The 19,695-nt window shown below is 40.5% G+C and overlaps 1 protein-coding gene across 11 annotated transcripts in view; it reads right to left on the bottom strand.

Moving 5' to 3' along the window:
* The window catches only part of KIAA1328 (KIAA1328 ortholog), a 396,501-nt gene continuing 376,806 nt past the window's right edge, over nt 1-19,695 (bottom strand). For all 11 annotated transcript variants that reach the window (XM_054461100.2, XM_054461101.2, XM_063653602.1 and 8 more), the window contains one exon: nt 1-3,299. In XM_054461100.2, the coding sequence (XP_054317075.2) occupies nt 3,089-3,299 (211 nt within the window). In that variant the 3' untranslated portion in view covers nt 1-3,088. The remainder of the gene's footprint in view (nt 3,300-19,695) is intronic.

Below are 19,695 nucleotides of genomic sequence, written 5' to 3'. Positions count from 1 at the left end.
AAATAGCCATAGAGATTATTTATTAACTTGAAATCTCATAAGTACATAAACATTTGCTCATATTCAAAATACACTCTGAGCTGAGGATAAATCGTGAGTTGGAAGGAGTCCGCCACAGCCTCCATCTCTCTTAGCAGACTTCATCCAGCTCTGCCCCATCAGGCCTCTCCTCTCCCCTGATTCTCTGGCCAGAAGATCTCTATTATGAACTTGGTGCTGGAAGCAGGGACAAGTGAAGAGTAGCTCTGAGGGAGCAGAAAGAGTCCCTCCCTCCCCATGACATTTGGGGTGCTCTAGAAAAGTCCCCATCATGGGGGTCAGGTTTGGATAAACAAAAGTTTTCCTCCTGGAAAGCGGACTGTTAGCAAAAGCTTTTCTGTGATTCACTTTGGTTCTCTACATCAAGCACTGTGGGCCTTACTTAGGAAGTTCAAAGGACATGCTGTGTCCTTTTCATTTTGTAAACATTGATTGGTTTTTCTCTTACAGGAGGTGGGCAGCAGGGTGGGCAATGCTGAGGCACTATCCGCAACGCCCTCGGCATGTGTCCAGTCTTGCTTTGGGAAGCGTCTAGAGGCTGGACGAGCAAATCCCAACCAGTCAAGGGTAGGAGACTTGAGAGGGAGGAAAGGCAGATTCCTTTGTGCCAGATCCTTTCTCTTGGGATAGTCTGCAGCAGCTTTGAGGATCTGTAACAACCTTTCATTCATATGTATGTATATATTTCAAAGCAAATTTAAATAGATTAAAATGTTAACATGTACTATTCAATTAATAATGAAGACATTAGATTATATACAAATTTACATCGTATTGCCCTTGCACCAACACCAACAAAATGTCCGTAAGTTAGAAAAAGGCAACTGGTGATGAGTTTTGCATGTGAAAAATGTATTGGTTGATATTCTGCTAAAAGCCCATCTCTGTTTTTCCAAATTGGCCATTCATGGAGAGGCAAAGAAGCAATGAAACTCCACTCTGTGGCTGTGTCCCCCAAAAAGCCTTTAGTTTAGACTCTGTTTACGATTCTTCTAAAGGCAAACAAGCTTCTTCAAGAAACTGTGAACCTTTTCTTGATCCTCTGGGCATCCTCTCACTCCAGAGTTTTAAGGACACTGGAGTCTGGAATGGGTGACTGTGGGCATGGGAGTAGTCTATGGGAGTCAAATACACTTAAGCTAGTCATGACACAGGGGGCAAGGAAAAGAAAGTTCTGGCAACCTAACTTTAACTGAAAAAATGGCTGAGGGCTCTTAGTTTGCCATCCACCCATTTCTGCCATACCACAGAAAGCTCCACACTCCAAAGGCTTTTTGATATGGGATGAAACCAATTTGGTTATTCTCAGTAGTGAACTTCATAAGGAAATTTTAATCTGTAATGATTTTCCAACTTTTTAAGGGAATGTTTATAACTAGTTAGTCTTGACTTTATATTTATTTCCGAAGAAAAATATAATACTGGTGGGCTCCATTCTTTTCTACTCCAAAGAATAAAAAACCCCAAGTGAAAGAAGGCTGGGTGGAGGTGACAGCACGAGGCTCAGCCTGAAGAGACATGAGCTTTGGATCTATCTGGATAAGGAGGCTGCTCAACAAGGCTTTTCTAGATTGAAATAATCTAGTTTTAATTAAAACAGTAATTCAGGGAAGCCACGCAGACTCGTTGCATGCAGGCTGCCCTGGGTGGTATGACTGTCTACCAACACTGACTAAGTCTTACTTCCAGTTTAGTTGGGGTTGGTAAAAAGGAGAGAAAAAAAGCCACACCCTCCAGATCAAATAAAATTCCCAAGTAATACACATCTGGGAACACACCCTCCCCTTGCTTTCAATGACTGGAGAGTTTTGAACTCTGGCTAAACCAGGCTTATCATCCCCATTAGCTTAAGAGGCTACTAGGGACCACTGCAAGCTGAAGGACCCATCTCAAGAGCTCTGTGGGAGAAAAGACAGCAGACAGGATGAGGTCTGCACTGCATAATTTCCATAGGCTTTCTCTGGGTCAAAACGAGGCCCAGTGAGAAAAAGTAGGGAGACCCTGCTTAGGTGGTGGAACATACTCTCCCAAGTAGAGATGGTTCTTTGGGGCCATGAGCAGAGCACCTGCGAGGCCTGGTCAGCTCGTATCCTTTAATCCTCATGGAGGAAAAGGGAGGGCCAGAGGAAGCCCATCAGCTTGCAGCAGCTTGTATCACTCTCTCTCTAGTGGCATTTTCCCTAGACATAACCATGGAAGTTCATAGGAGCGCATGTGATGGGGGTTGGGGGGTGGGGTGAATAAGCTGAACACTTGGGTCAATAAAAATACCTAGAGATTGTTCTTATTCATTCTGGGATATTGGAGGAGTGGTCACCCGAACATTGGTAGAAGAGTGCTTCAGGCTTGTGCCTCCACTGAATTTCCCCAGGGCTAATCACTCCCTGATGTGATTTAGTGCTGGTTGCTCCCAAGGATTGGCTGGGTCTCACCCTCCAGCCCATTGAGCTCTTTGGTTATGGGATGGGCAGCTGCCAGGCTGATGGCTACTGAGACTGACTCACAATTGGTTTTCAGTGTCGTTTGTGATGGCAGGGGCACCAACTCCAGCTTCAGAATTAAAAGACCACTTACAGAGATGTAGTAGTGAGAGAACAGGATGAGAAAGTCTGCCTTTCTGAAACTGCTTATGTTTCAAAGGGGTTACTTTTAAATTAGAGGGATTTTTCAGTGGAAAGGTTTTTCTTGTATATAAAAGTGAGTCAGCCTTTTCTAGCAGAAGTTTGAGAAGGAAACACTCTCGAAATGAGGCTGAATATGCAATGGTTTCCACCAAGCAGAAAGTATCCTATGTTAATTTTCTAATCTGTTTAGCATACAAAAGATACCATCTTCCATTCCTACCCCCTTAGTGTGTTATCGAATGCCTGGTCTGATTGAAAACACCCTGGGTTGTTAGAATGATTTCTATATTCAATATGTAACAGGATGCTAGTGAGACAGGTCCCCATGAAAGGAGAGACACAATTACTTTGCGATGAAATAATTTAAAATCCTAGATGAGTATGTGAGGAAACCCACAAATTTCCTAAGAAAATTTTGCAATATGTCAAATGAAAAATATATCTTCCAGAATCTGATTCTCCTCCAGCTCTTCAGGGGTTCTGTGCATCCCCATCTTCTTCCGGGTCGATTTTGGAGGACTGAGTCGGAAAGTACCATGATTCCAGGCCCCAGCTTCTCTGGAGGGATAGCGCTGAGGTTTGGGCGCAGAGTTTGGGCTCAGAGACTGAACCAAATCCAACAAAGATGTCTCATACCTGTAAGACATATAACCCAGACAGGAAAGGATCAGATTATTAGAAAATGAGAATCCAAGAAGCCCAGCAGAAATGGGCTATCCAGGGCAAGAATCAGATCACAGATCACATCATGTGTAAGATGCTGCTTAAGGGAACTTTTGTGAAGGTAAACACCAGAAGGACTTGAAGAACCTAGGCCCTGCTGCCTGTCCATAAGCTCTTCTCTTTTGCTGACCTCTAACATTCCTTTATAACTTATGAAGAGAGATTGTAGAGTGGGAAGAGTAATCATGATAACAGTAATGATATTAACAGTGACATTTACTGCAGGCTTACTGTCAGGCACTGTTCCTAACACTACAAATATTTAACCTTCCTATAATCCTCTAATGAACCCTAGGAAGTAGGTACTATACTACTCTCATCTCCATTATAAACATGTGGAAATTAAAGCTCAGGGAAGTAACTCATCTAACAGAAAGCAATTACACAGCAGAGTCTAGAATTGAATCCAGGTGGTTTGTCTCCAGCACTCTCATCCAGGACACTAAAGCTGCCTGTCGAAATCTTCACAGACAGACAGGCTTGGTTCAAATCTCTGTTCTACCATTTGCAAGCTGTGTAATATTGGGGAAGTTATTCAGTCTCTCAGTTCAGTCTTTTCATGTGTAAGAGGCTAGCAAAACTCCAGTTAGGATTAAATGAATTCATTGATATAAATGAATACATAATAGGCACTGAATAAATGTTAGTTCCTTCCTGTTAACCCCCTTCCCCTTTTTCTAGAAGTTTGGGAAAAGATTCTAACTCTATAAAGACATCCCTCCAAAGAAAGACTGCCTTATGTCCAGCATTCTTTTCAGAAAGGGTTAAGTGCGGAGCAGCTTAGAGGTAAAGAAACATTCTGGGGGCCAGGCGAGGTGGTTCATGCCTGTAATCCCAGCACTTTGGTAGGCCGAGGTGGGTGGACTTGAGGTCAGGAGTTCGAGACCAGCCTGGACAACATGGTGAAACTCTGTCTCTACTAAAAATACAAAAATTAGGCGGGCATAGTGGCATGTGCATGTAGTCCCAGCTACTCAGGAGGCTGAGGCAGGAGAATCGCTTGAACCTGGGAAGTGGAGGCTGCAGTGAGCCGAGATCGTGCCACTGCATTCCAGCCTGGGCAATAGAGCAAACAAACAAACAAACAACAAACAAACAAAAAACCAACCAACCAACCAAACAAAAACAGTTTGGAGTACCACATAGGGCCCTAAGGGGATAGCTGGGGGCAGAAGCTAGCTCCAAATTAATGGTGGTGACAATGGCAGAAGCAGCAGTGGTGAGAGGCTGGGTTGTCTGTTTCCCAAGCCCATCCCTGTAGCAAAAATGTCATCTTTCTGGCCTGAGAACTGGGATAGGAACTGCTAGCATTAAGCCTATAAATGCCAGTAAATTATTAGAAAATAAAAACATACATGTGGACATTACAATGAAGCATATCAGAGATATATTAGAAGCCTTCAAAGAGTTTAGAATCTCTGGTTTTAAAAACTGCTACAACACTGCAAAGCGAATATCCACAGGTTTGGAAATAAAAATTAAGGATTGTTGCATTTGATAGGAAAAAACACACTATTCTCATATGCAATTTCTAATGAACCAATTATTAATGAGGAATACAATTTTTAAATTTAATTTGTCTTTGTAATTGAAGATGCTGCTATAGAAAGCATAAACAAGCACTGTGAATTATACACAAATCATTAAGTGATTTTTGGTTTCTTATATGATCTTTATATGTTACAAAACATGCTAGAGAAAACATTAAAATGACATTGTAGAGATTTGTATTTAAAATTAAATTCCAACATGTATGAAACTAATGTGTAAGAAGAGTTAAATCTTTTTAGAAAATCTGATCTCCAAGAATAATCACCTCTATATAAACTAAAATTCATATTTGGAAATACTTTATTAGAAATCTATGGAAATGTTGGCACAGCTTACAAAATACTCTTAGCAGCTCCACTGTCAGTTGCATCAACAGAAAAATCCTCCTCAAAATTAAAAATTAGAAAAAATTGGGGGATACAGTTCCAAGATGGCTGAATAGGAACAGCACCAGTCTGCAGCTCCCAGTGTGATCGACAAAGAAGACGGGTGATTTCTGCATTTCCAGCTGAGGTACCTGGTTCATCTCATTGGGACTGGATGGACAGTGGGTGCAGCCCACCGAGGGTGAGCCGAAGCAAGGCGGGGCATCGCCTCACCCAGGAAGCGCAAGGGGTCGGGGGACTTCCCTTTCCTAGCCAAAGGAAGCCATGACAGACAGTACCTGGAAAATCGGGACAATGCCACCCAAACACTGCACTTTTCCAACAGTCTTAGCAAACGGCACACCAGAAGATTATAAACCACACCTGGCTCAGTAGGTCCCACGCCCACGGAGCCTTGCTCACTGCTAGTGCAGCAGTCCGAGATCGACCTGCGAGACAGCAGCCTGGCAGGGGTAGGGGCATCCGCCATTGCTGAGGCTTCAGTAGGTAAACAAAGCAGCCAGGAAGCTCAAACTGGGTGGAGCCCACTGCAGGTCAACGAGGCCTGCCTGCCTCTGTAGACTCCACCTCTGGGGTAAGGGCATAGCTGAACAGAAGGCAGCAGGAACTTCTGCAGACTTAAACATCCCTGACAGCTCTGAAGAGAGCAGTGGCTTTCCCAGCATGGTGTTTGACCTCTGAGAATGGACAGACTGCCTCCTCAAGTGGGTCCCTGACCCCTGTGTAGCCTAACTGGGAGACACCTCCCAGTAGGGGCCGACTGACACCTCATACAGCTGGGTGCCCCTCGAGATGAAGCTTCCAGAGGAAGGATCAGGCAGCAATATTGCAGTTCTGCAATATTTGCGGTTCTGCAGCCATCCGCTGGTGACACCCAGGCAAACAGGGTCTGGAGTGGACCTCCAGCAAACTCTAACAGACCTGCAGCTGAGGGACCTGACTGTTAGAAGGAAAACTAACAAACAGAAAGGAATAGCATCAACAGCAACAAAAAGGACATCAACACCAAAACCCCATCTGTAGGTCACCATCATCAGAGATCAAAGGTAGATAAAACCACAAAGATGGGGAGAAACCAGAGCAGAAAAGCTGACAATTCTAAAAACCAGAGCACCTCTTCTCCAAAGGATCACAGCTCCTCACCAGCAATGCAACAAAGCTGGACAGAGAATAACTTTGACAAGTTGACAGAAGTAGGCTTCAGAAGGTTGGTAATAACAAACTTCTCCGAGCTAAAGGAGGATGTACGAACCCATCGCAAGGAAGCTAAAAACCTTGAAAAAAGATTAGACGAATGGCTAACTAGAATAAACAGTGTAGAGAAGACCTTAAATGACCTGACGGAGCTGAAAATCATGGCAGGAGAACTACGTGACGCATGCACAAGCTTCAGAAGCTGATTCAATCAAGTGGAAGAAAGGGTATCAGTGACTGAAGATCAAATGAATGTGTAACGCCTAACCTTGTTTTTTACTCTAGCTCACTACTTTAAATTTTCCTTTTTTTGTCTCCTTAATTGCCAGCCATGTTTCCCATATGAATAGACTCTCCCTGGCTGGGAAAGCCGGACAAACTCCATTTGACCTCTTGATTTACAAGACATTAAGCGCTCCTTACCCAACCCCCTTCCTTAAGGAGTTAACCTGTGTAAGCAGATCCTCAGCATTTCAAAGGAGCCCAATTAACTGATAAGATACTGGAGCAAACAATGTATGAAGTTCCCAGGGTTTTGCTCAAAGAGATAACAACACAAAGCCTTGAGTTCCTGTCTGGCATAGCATTTATATCTAACTATAAGGAAGGATTTAGAGCCTTGCACCTGGTACCCTTGCTCTTTTTGTAACCATTTGTCTTTTAAAATGTTTATCTCTCTGTAACCATTTGCTTCTTTTGATTCTTGCATGTTTTCACTTCTGTAGAATTATTGCATTTAAGTCCCCCTCCCTTTCCTAAACCTAGGTATAAAAGTTAAACCCCTTCATCGGGGCGAGGCCGAGAGAATTTTGAGCGTTAGCCATCTCTTTGGCCGCCGGCTTAAATAAAGGACTCTTAATTTGTCTCAAAGTGTGGCATTTTCTCTAACTCCTGTGGCTATGACAAATGAAATGAAGCGAGAAGAGAAGTTTAGAGAAAAAAGAGTAAAAAGAAACGAACAAAGCCTCCAAGAAATATGAGACTATGTGAAAAGACCAAATCTACGTTTGATTGGTGTACCTGAAAGTGACAGGGAGAATGGAACCAAGCTGGAAAACACTCTTCAGGATATTACGCAGGTGAATTTCCCCAATCTAGCAAGGCAGGCCAACATTCAAATTCAGGAAATACAGAGACCACAAAGATACTCCTCGAGAAGAGCAACCCCAAGACACATAATTGTCAGATTCACCAAGGTTAAAATGAAGCAAAACATGTTAAGGGCAGGCAGAGAGAAAGGTCAGGTTACCCACAAAGGGAAGCCCATCAGACTAACAGCAGATCTCTCCGCAGAAACTCTACAAGCCAGAAGAGAGTGGGGGCCAATATTCAACATTCTTAAAGAAAAGAATTTTCAACCCAGAATTTCATGTCCAGCCAAACTAAGCTTCATAAGTGAAGGCGAAATAGAATTCTTTATAGACAAGCAAATGCTGAGAGATTTTGTCACCACCAGGCCTGCCTTACAAGAGCTCCTGAAGGAAGCACTAAACATGGAAAGGAACAACCGGTACCAGCCACCGCAAAAACATGCCAAATTGTAAAGACCATCGATGCTAGGAGGAAACTGCATCAACTACGAGCAAAATAACTAGCTAACATCATAATGACAGGATTGAATTCACACATAACAATATTAACCTTAAATGTAAATGGGCTAAATGCCCCAATTAAAAGACACAGACTGGCAAATTGGATAAAGAATCAAGACCCATCAGTGTGCTGTATTCAGGAGACCCATCTCACGTGCAGAGACACACATAGGCTCAAAATAAAGGGATGGAGGAAGATCTACCAAGCAAATGGAAAGCAAAAAAAAAAAAAAAAAAAAAAAAAAAAAAAAAAAAAAAAAAGCAGGGGTTGCAATCCTAGTCTCTGATAAAACAGACTTTAAACCAACAAAGACAAAAAAAAAAAAAAAAGAGACAAAGAAGGCCATCACAGAATGGTAAAGGGATCAATCAATTCAACAGGAAGAGCTAACCATCCTAAATATATATGCACCCAATACAGGAGCACTCAGATTCATAAAGCAAGTCCTCAGAGACTACAAGGAGACTTAGACTCCCACAAAATAATAATGGGAGACTTTAACACCCCACTGTCAATATTAGACAGATCAACAAGACAGAATGTTAACAAGGATATCCAGGACTTTAACTCAGCTATGCACCAAGCGGACCTAACAGATTTCTACAGAACTCTCCACCCCAAATCAACAGAATATACACTCTTCTCAGCACCACATCGCATTTATTCCAAAACTGACCACATATTTGGAAGTAAAGCACTCCTCAGCAAATGTAAAAGAGCAGAAATCACAACCACAGTGCGACCAAATTCAAACTCAGCGTTAAGAAACTCACTCAAAACTGCTCAACTACATGGAAACTGAACAACCTGCTCCTGAATGACTACTGGGTAAATAACAAAATGAAGGCAGAAATAAAGATGTTCTTTGAAACCAATGAGGACAAAGACATGACGTACCAGAATCTCTGGGACATATTTAAAGCAGTGTGTAGAGGGACATTTATAGCACTAAATGCCCACAAGAGAAAGCAGGAAAAATCTAAAATCAACACCCTAACATCACAATTAAAAGAACTAGAGAAGCAAGAGCAAACAAATTCAAAACCTAGCAGAAGGCAAGAAATAACTAAGATCAGAGGACAATTGAAGGAGATAGAGACACAAAAAACCTTCAAAAAATCAATGAATCCAGGAGCTGGTTTTTTGAAAAGATAAACAAAATTGATAGACAAATAGCAAGATTAATAAGGAAGAAAAGGGAGAAGAATCAAAGAGATGCGATAAAAAATGACAAAGGGGATATCACCACCGATTCCACAGAAGTACAAACTACCATCAGAGAATATTATAAACACCTCTAAGCAAATAAACTAGAAAATCTACAAGAAATGGATAAATTCCTCGACACATACACCCTCCCAAGACTAAACCAGGAAGAAGTTGAATCCCTGAATAGACCAATAACAGGCTCGGAAATTGAGGCAATAATTAATAGCCTACCAACCAAAAAAAGTCCAGGACCAGAAGGTTACACAGCCGAATTCTACCAGAAGTACAAAGAGGAGCTGGTACCATTCCTTCTGAAACTATTCCAATCAATAGAAAAAGAGGGACTCCTCCCTAACTCATTTTATGAGGCCAGCATCATCCTGATACCAAAGCCTGGCAGAGACACAACAAAAAAAGGAGAATTTTAGACCAATATCCCTGATGAACATCAATGTGAAAATCCGCAATAAAATACTGGCAAACTGAATCCAGCAGCACATCAAAAAGCTTATCCACCACGATCAAGTTGGCTTCATCCCTGGGATGCAAGCCTGGTTCAACATATGCAAATCAATAAACGTAATCCATCACAAAACAGAACTAAAGACAAAAACCACATGATTATCTCAATAGATGCAGAAAATGCCTTCAACAAAATTCAACAGCCCTTCATGCTAAAAACTCTCAATAAACTAGGTACTGATGGAATGTATCTTGAAATAATAACAGCTATCTATGACAAACCCACAGCCAATATCATACTGAATGGACAAAAACTGGAAGCATTCCCTTTGAAAACTGGCAAAGACAGGGATGCCCTCTCTCACCACTCCTATTCAACATAGTGTTGGAAGTTCTGGCCAGGGCAATCAGGTAGAGAAAGAAATAAAGGGTATTCAATTAGGAAAAGAGGAAGTCAAATTGTCCCTGTTTGCAGATGACATGATGGTATATTTAGAAAACCCCATCGTCTCAGCCCCAGATCTCCTTAAGCTGATAAGCAACTTCAGCAAAGTCTCAGGATACAAAATCAATGTGCAAAAATCACAAGCATTCCTATACAGCAATAACAGACAAACAGAGAGCCAAATCATGAGTGAACTCCCATTCACAATTGCTACAAAGAGAATAAAATACATAAGAATACAACTTACAAGGGATGTGAAGGACCTTTTCAAGGAGAACTACAAACCACTGCTCAACGAAATAAAATAGGACACAAACAAATGGAAGAACATCCCATGCTCCTGGATAGGAAGAATCAATATCATGAAAATGGCCATACTGCCCAAGGTAATTTATAGATTTAATGCCATTCCCATCAAGCTACCAATGACTTTCTTCACAGAATTGGAATAAACTACTTTAAAGTTCATATAGAACCAAAAAAGAGCCCATATTGTCAAGACAATCCTAAGCAAAAAGAACAAAGCTGGAGGCATCACGATCCCTGACTTCAAACTATACTACAAGGCTACAATAACCAAAACAGCATGGTACTGGTACCAAAACAGAGATATAGAACAATGGAACAGAACAGAGGCGTCAGAAATAATGCCACACATCTACAACCATCTGATCTTTGACAAACCTGACAAAAACAAGAAATGGGGAAAGGATTCCCTATTTAATAAATGGTGCTGGGAAAACTGGCTAGCCATATGTAGAAAGCTGAAACTGGATCCCTTCTTTACACCTTATACAAAAATTCATTCAAGGTGGATTAAAGACTTAAATGTTAGACCTAAAACCATAAAAACCCTAGAAGAAAACCTAGGCAATACCACTCAGGACATAGGCATTGGCAAGGACTTCATGACTAAAACGCCAAAAGCAATGGCAACAAAAGCCAAAATAGACAAATGGGATCTAATTAAACCGAAGAGCTTCTGCACAGCAAAAGAAACTACCATCAGAGTGAACAGGCAACCTACAGAATGGGAGAAAATTTTTGCAATCTACCCGTCTGACAAAGGGCTAATATCCAGAATCTACAAAGAACTTAAACAAATTTACAAGAAAAAGTCAAACAACCCTAACAAAAATTGGGCAAAGGATATGAACAGACACTTCTCTAAATAAGACATTTATGCAGCCAAAAAACACATGAAAAAAATGCTCATCATCACTGGTCATCAGATAAATGCAAATCAAAACCACAATGAGATACCATCTCACACCACTTAGAATGGTGATCATTAAAAAGTCAGGAAATAACAGGTGCTGGAAAGGATGTGGAGAAATAGGAACACTTTTACACTGTTGGTGGGAGTGTAAACTAATTCAACCACTGTGGAAGACAGTGTGGCGCTTCCTCAAGGATCTAGAACTAGAAATACCATTTGACCCAGCGATCCCATTACTGGGTATATACCCAAAGGATTATAAATCATGTTACTATAAAGACACATGCACATGCATGTTTATTGCAGCACTATTCACAATAGCAAAGACTTGGAACCAACCCAAATGTCCATCAATGATAGACATGATTAAGGAAATGTGGCACATATAAACCATGGAATACTATGCAGCCATAAAAAAGGATGAGTTCATGTCCTTTGTAGGGACATAGATGAAGCTGGAAGCCATCATTCTGAGCAAACTATCACAAATGCAGGAAACCAAACATCGCATATTCTCACTCACAGGTGGGAATTGAACAATGAGAACACTTGGACGCACAGCGGGGAACATCACACACCCGGGCCTGTTGTGGGGTGGGGAGATGGGGGAGGGATAGCATTAGGAGCAATACCTAATGTAAATGATGAGTTAATGGGTGCAGCAAACAAACACTGCACATGTATACATATGTCACAAACTTGCACGTTGTGCACATGTACCCTAGAACTTAAAGCATAATAATAAAAAAAATTACAAAAAATTTTTGTAATCTTATTTGCTAAGAGTGACTGATGTTGCTTTTAATTATATCACCTAAAGTTGTTAAAAGTGTAAATTCTGATGACTTAATAAATGAATCTGGGCTGGGCACAGCGGCTCATGCAGTGTGTGCAGTGGTGCACGCCTGTAATCCCAGCACTTTGGGAGGCCGAGGCAGGTGGATCACTTGATGTCAGGAGTTTGAGACCAGCCTGGCCAACATGGTGAAAAACCCCATCTCTACAAAAATACAACAATTAGCTGGGTGTGGTGGCTCGTGCCTGTAGTCCCAGCTACTCGGGAGGCTGAGGCAGGGGAATCGTTTGAACCCAGGAGGTGGAGGTTGCAGTGAGCCAAGATTGTGCCACTGCACTCCAGCCTGGGTGACAGAGTGAAACTCCATCTCAGAAAATAATAAATAAATAAAATAAATAAATTTGAAGAAAAGTGAGCCAGAAAAACTTAAGGTTAATCAAGTTATCACATTAATAAAGTATTATTATCTTATCATATAAAATTATGATACCCAAAATACAATTTTTTGCTATCTGTAGTTTTTAATCATTCATATATTACTATTACCCTTCATGCTTTATCGGTGTCCTTTTAAAGGAAAAAGCTTTATATTCTAGCACCTTTAATTGCATGTTTTCCTTGTTCTTTCTGAACAAGTGGCCCCACATTTTCATTTTACACTGGTCTGGCAAGTTATGTTGCTGGCCCTGCCCTCAAGTCCTAGGCAAGATTCGACTACTGTCTCAGGCATGGAACTGTCATGACATTTTCTATGGTATGAAAATCTGTAAATTCAAATCCTTTCTGGCAGATTTTTCTTTTGCAGCTTTTATTGTCACAGAATGAAGGCAATATTTCAATACAGTTATCTGTCATTTAAAACAATGGTTTCTGTGTTCAATCAACACATTCTTTGTTTAAGGTGTAAACCAATGACTGGAGTACTGCTTCTAGGAAATTTTGCTTATAAGCAGGACAGACCTACTTCATGCTCAAGGAATGAGCTTTGTTTGAACTTTCCTTTGACACATATGAAAATCTTGTGGTATATCCACCCTCTTAATATATAGATCATTAAATGTTTTTTAAAATCAAACAATGGAAAATCTACACTTTTCTATCCAATTTCATGCTTAAAATAGCTAGAGGGGGATACTCTGAGTGAGAAAATAATCTGCTGCTTTCTCTATTAAAAAATAGAGCCAAAATAATTGGGAAACAGTAAATATATCAGAAATAAACCTTTTAGAGGTGCAAACTGAAATCCAGAGCAACATTAAGAATTTGTGTTTAGTTTAAAGACTGATACAATAGGCACCAACATATTCAATCATTTGAAAGAGAACTGTGGGCTTCAAATTCTTTCAGAGTACCCCTTACTATGAAATATAGTAAAAAAATTTATAACATGGAAATAATGACCCACCAAACTATAGAAAGTTAGATCTGACATATTAGGATAAGTTATACAATAGCAAATTACCTTCAGAATTCCAATGGCTTAATACAGTTCAATTATTTTTCATGCTCATCCTGTACACTTAAAGTAGGTCCAGGCAGACAGTGGTTCCATCACCTAGAATGTGGGCTTCTCAATTGTCTTGGCAGGAAAAATGACTGAAGAACTGTGCACAGGCTTTCCATAGCATGCAAGTGACAAAATATTTCCTATATCTGACTGGCCAGAACCCGTTACGTCTCTCCAGAAGGAAAGGAGAACTGGATATTGGCAAACACTACTAATGCCTACCCATGGAAGAATGAGTCTTAGACATAATTTGGAATAATTTTCTTATTTTATTGATGAGGAAACTGAGGTCCAGAGAGGTATAAGTGAACTAAATGGAGTCACAGAGCAAGTGAGTGGCAGAGCCAAGTGGTTTTTAACCCAGGCCCCTTGACTTCCCAGACTAGAATGTCTTCAATCTTTCCCTCAAGAAAAGTAACAGGTGACACTAAAGCAAAAGCAAAAGAAGGTTACTGTTACCAACTACATTTTATTTTAAAAGTATAGCGTAACTAGTTGTAACTGAGCTATCTTTTCCTCCAACAAATCAATCTACTCAAGTACAAATGTTTATCTTCATGATTATGCTGTTATAAAAATTCCACTTCTCTCTCTAGGAGCCACATTCAATCATAGATTAGACTGTGGTAGAAGAATCAGAAAGTGTGTGGTAAGCAGGGCTCAGATTTCAGTTGTACCTCATTGCTAATTTTGTTCAATAAGTTTATTGACAGTAAAGACTATCAGGAAAGACTAAAGGATTTGGCAATTAAGAAGCAACAAAATACCCAAGATTATTCCAAAAAGCAAAGCTTGAGAAATGACCCAATTTAATACAAGAATTATATATGCAATAAAGAAAAATAAAAAATGAATTCCTATGGGATTTTACACTAAATGTCAGAAAAGAGCAGTGCATTTATCAAGTGTCTTCTGTGAGCAGTGTGTTTTACTTTGCTAAGGAGACATGTGATAGGAGACTATAAAGTTGATTAGCTTGGCCTGATCCTGCTGGGGCTGTGTGGTAGTCAAATAATTTAAAGGGACATACAACTTATCCAGATCCATAAAGTACCATCCCTTGAAAAACCCAGATGATGTTTTAGCCATGGGTATTAACTATATTGGCCTGTCTTACCTCTGTACTTCACAGAGCCAGTATGCATGAGTTACCTAGGCACACAGGCTGAATTTAATAGACTCATTATGGAGAAGTGATAAACAAAAGGCTTATCTGATCTGCTATGCCAGTCCCATCCTGGAGGTAATTTGGACCAAGCTGGAGTGGCATTAATTCTGTCTTCCTAGAGCTCTCTTTCTAGTTTCATTTGCCTCTGAACTAGCAAGATAACAAGACAAAATCCAGAGGAGGACGTAGCCTCTGCTGATTTGACTTGACTCCACGTTACCAACTCAAGAAAGGCCAGTCTGACATGGTGTCCAAGAATATTAGCACATGGCCTAGAAACAAACTGATTTCATGGTCCATCCATGGACTGCACCTGATGAGAAACTAACAATGTTACTGGACCTTTCCCCTCTCATTTCCTTTTTTGATTTTTTGTGATTTCAGTAGACATCTCCTGATTTTCCTTCCATACCACTAACATCCTCTTCCTCTCTTGCCTTTTAAATGAAAGAATGCCGCAGGGCTCAGTCCTTTGCCCTCCTATCTTAGGTGATGCTATCCATTCTCATGGGATTTAATAACATCTATATGTTAATGACGGCTAAATGAATAGCTCCAATATCAACCTTGCCGCTGAGTTCCACACTCACATTCCCAACTGCTACCTGATATCTTTACTTGGAAGTGTAATAGGCATCTCAAACTATCCAAAACAGAGCTCTTTTTTTTTTTTTCCTCTGAATCCCACTCCTCTCAATCAACCCAGTGGCTCAGGCCAAAAACCTGCTGTTATTCTCAATTCTTACCTCTAGGCATTTGCATGTGTTTCATCCTCTGTGTAGGATGCCTTCTTTCAGATCTTTGCTTGCTCTCTCCATTCAACAACGTCTTTGTTTAAATGTCACCTCCTCAAAGAGGCCTTCTTTAGCCACTCCATCCAAAATAGCCATCAATCCACAGTCACCTTATTGCTTTATGGTTTTTATTTTCTTTGTATCACTCAATACACACACACACACACATATACACACATAATATATATATAGCCTCTTGCCCTAACGGTATGGGCTCCATAAGGGTAGGGTCGTTATTTTATTTATTGCTGTTATCTCCATGCAAAACATGGTATCTGGCACAAGGTAGGTGCTCAGTATTTGTTGAAAAACAAAAACAAACAAACAAACAAAAAACAATGGTCTTATGGCTTAAGGCTCAGCACCTTCCATGGGCAACTTTTTAAAAATCTTTAGACAGCTCATCAATTTATTTCAAACATTCTGAAAAGTATTACCCATCCATCAATTCTTCTTTTACAAAAAAAGGATGCTTACACATATGATTTGTGCAAATTAGTTTTTTCACTTAATATATTGGGACCATTTTTCCATATGATATTTTTACATTATCTTTAATGACTTCAGATTACTTCACCTCCTGGATGTGCTCTGATTTACATTAATACAACCAATCCCCTGTTAAAGAGTACTTAGGTTAGGTCCACAAGTCCTTCAAGACTAAATCAACTGTCTCTTGTTCCTTCAGCCAATACCCAGAAGGTACTTCCCATTCCAGTCCATCATAGGTTAGCAAGCTACTGCTATTCCCATGATGTTCTGTAATATCTCTCCCTTTATTCCCAGCCCTTCTCCTCACTCCCATTGCTTCTGAAGCTTTTGCTTCACAATATACACTGCTATATTGTGCATTCTTTTTAGATTATACCTTCTATCTCCTAGTTTTAATTGAAACCTGGCTCTTTCTTCAGGTCAATGCTTCCTTTACATCCATCTGAGTGGAAATCATTTATATTAAACATGTGCTATATATTTCAGGGTCAAGAGGTAGGACTGGAATCATTTCTTTTGGCCCAGTCTGTCATTATACTACTATTCCCTTGAGGATCCTGTCATCTGCTCTGTCATCCTCAACTTCTCTTCATCTAAGAACACACTTGCTCCCAATCACTGAAGATGTTAACACCTGATTCACAATATTCCTCTCCAATTCAACCCTGACCATCATCCCTGCTAATGTCAGCATCACAAGAATGACACTCGGTCAATATTCTGACGTCTTAGTTTTTTGGTCTTCTCTCAATTCAAAAGACTTTACTGGCAAGCCTTTCCCATAGTCCTATCCTAGACCTTGTCATAAATTAAAACTACATCTCTTCTGAATTCAGCAACTCAAATATCCCAAGTACTTTCTGATGCCCATAGATTATCCTTCAAGCTTGGCTCTTCAGCCATTACTACTACCTCTGCCTGCTGGTCTCACCAGACCAATGTAGGGGGAGGAGGGAAGGTGGTAAAAAGAAAAGAAAGTTTTATCTGAGGAATGTGAGCTCCTTTAAATTTAAATTTTAAAAAGGTGAATTCTGGCCAGGCGCGGTGGCTCACATCTGTAATCCTAGCACTTTGGGAGGCCGAGGCAGGAGAATCACCTGAGGTCGGCAGTTCGAGACCAGCCTGGCCAACGTGGTGAAACCCCATCTCTACTACAAATACAGAATTAGCCAGGCATGGTGGCACATGCCTGTAATCCCGGCTACTCGGGAGACTGAGGCAGGAGAATCGCTTGAACCCAGGAGGTGGAGGTTGCGGTGAGGTGAGATCACGCCATTGCACTCCAGCCTGGGCAATGAGCAAAACTCCATCTCAATAAATAAATGAATTTATGAATGAATGAATGAATGATGAGTTCTCTTGCACCACAAGCAATTTCTCCCTCTGACCCATTCACGTGCTCCAGGTGACTGGAGAGTTTGCAGAGATGTTTGGGCTGTAGCCTAGGATGTGAAGTGGCCTCACAGGGCATTCCTCACCAAAAGAATATTTTTAGGGACTCCTCCCTTTAGGGACTCTGGACCCTCATACCTCTGAGCATTCTGCTGCCACCTGGCAGTCAGAGAAAACCCAAGACACATAAGAGAGTGATTTACAACTATTGGGTGACACCTAGAGGAGTGATACTCCTAAGCAGGACACTTTGACCTAAAACATATACATGGCCTTGGTCACTTTTGAAAAGTTCCTAAATTATGGGAAATCAAGCTTCAAAATCTGAACACTCTTTTTAGAAATGCTAGCTGGGTTTATATATAACACTTATGGGATGTCATGTTGTAAATATCTAGGAAAGTTAGGAACGGCCTAACCAGGGGTGGTCATAAGCTACAATAGGCAAAATGGGGATCTTTTGAAATGGCTAAAACAATTTATTTGCATGCACAATTGGAAAAAAGGCTAGTTTTAGAACCAGACAAATTGATGGGGGACGTACTTCCAATGTCATCTAGAAACTTCTCAAAGAAGTTTTGAGAAAATTGACTCAAGGTAAACAAAGGATACCTGAAACTATTTCTGAATTAAAACAGACTTCAGAGGCTTTCTCCTTTTCACCTCCAACTACTCTTTCTTTTTCTACGTTTTTGCCATCATATTCTCTCTTATCTGAACTCCCCTGTTCTGATTTGCCTTTCCACTTATCACCACTGCCTGAGGAAGCTCTCCAGGTCTTTTCTAAAAATGTAGCTTGGAAAAGAATTCAGCATTGTATTCAAAGGTCAGATGAATCTGTACTTTATTATTTTCATAGGTTTGAAAAAACCTTTAAGCAATATTCTAGATGGCTGGTGCTAGCCTCCAAGATCACCAGAATGATTTCTTAATAAATTCTATTTTCCTCAATGGCTTAAATGAGGACTTGGTTATCTTAGTTAAAAGACACCAGCTTTATTGGGTGAATATATAAATACTCATGAGTTTTTAACCTTGGCAGGTCAACTTTCTAAAACTATTCAGAAAGAAGAAAACACTAAGGCCCCAGAGATTATGAATTTGCAACTACAACAACTGCCTAGTCAAACGAGGCCTTTTAAGAAAAGATAGGTGCCTCTTTCTAATGATCAAAGAGGTGTTCGCTTCTATTACAAAATGCCTGGCCATTTCAAACAAGATTGTAGAAAACTTAAATGACGGCAGGAACAAAAAGACAGGACCCCCACAAGATGAATAGGGTTGCTCTCCGAGGATCCAAAGGGGGCTTTTTGCATTTCTGACTAATACCTAGGAGAAACAGAAATTGTTATAAATAGAGAACAGATATGTTCCTCATAGATGCTACCATAGGGCTACTACCATAGGGCTACTCTTTCTGTCCTCAACCCTACCACCTTAAACTGTCCTTTTCCTCAGAGTATTGAAATTATACAAATGGCAGGGGTATCTACTCAATGTATGAGTACATACAAATCCCAAACCTTAGAATTCCAGGTAGGCTCACTCAGTGGTCTTCTTTCCTTTCTGCTTGTTCCCTTGGCTCCCAGATGTCTCTTAGAGATTTGTTTTGGAATTTCACAATGTACACATTTCCTTCTCTCAAAAGGGGGAATATATTTAAATTAGGAACAGAAGGAGCAAACAGAACAACCACAGAATGAGAATGAAGTTACTGAGAAATACAGATCCAACAAATATTCTTCTAAGCAAGGACTAAGGAATGATACCAATGATTTAATGCAAGCTTTGCCAGACCATTTATGGTCTCAATATTCCACTGAAATTGGTAACATATATTGAACCACCCCCATTAAAGTAGAAGTAAACCTGAGTAAACCTTTACCCAATATTAGACAATACCCTTTTAATGCCCTGCTGGACCTCATAGTCCCCTAGAGATGTAAATCTTAGCATGTGTTTGAAACGTTAACATTTGGGGAATTAGTTAGGCAGCATTCCAGCTGAAATTAGACGGAAAACCGAATTAAAATTATTCAGGCCACCACAACATTCCTTCCCTCAGTGGATACCTTTAGTTCAAGAGAGAAACATTTATAAG

Source organism: Pongo pygmaeus, chromosome 17 (assembly GCF_028885625.2).
Source record: "Pongo pygmaeus isolate AG05252 chromosome 17, NHGRI_mPonPyg2-v2.0_pri, whole genome shotgun sequence".
NCBI lineage: Eukaryota > Metazoa > Chordata > Mammalia > Primates > Hominidae > Pongo > Pongo pygmaeus.
The sequence above is the reverse complement of the archived record's forward strand: the minus strand, read 5'-3'. Positions and strand labels throughout refer to the sequence as shown.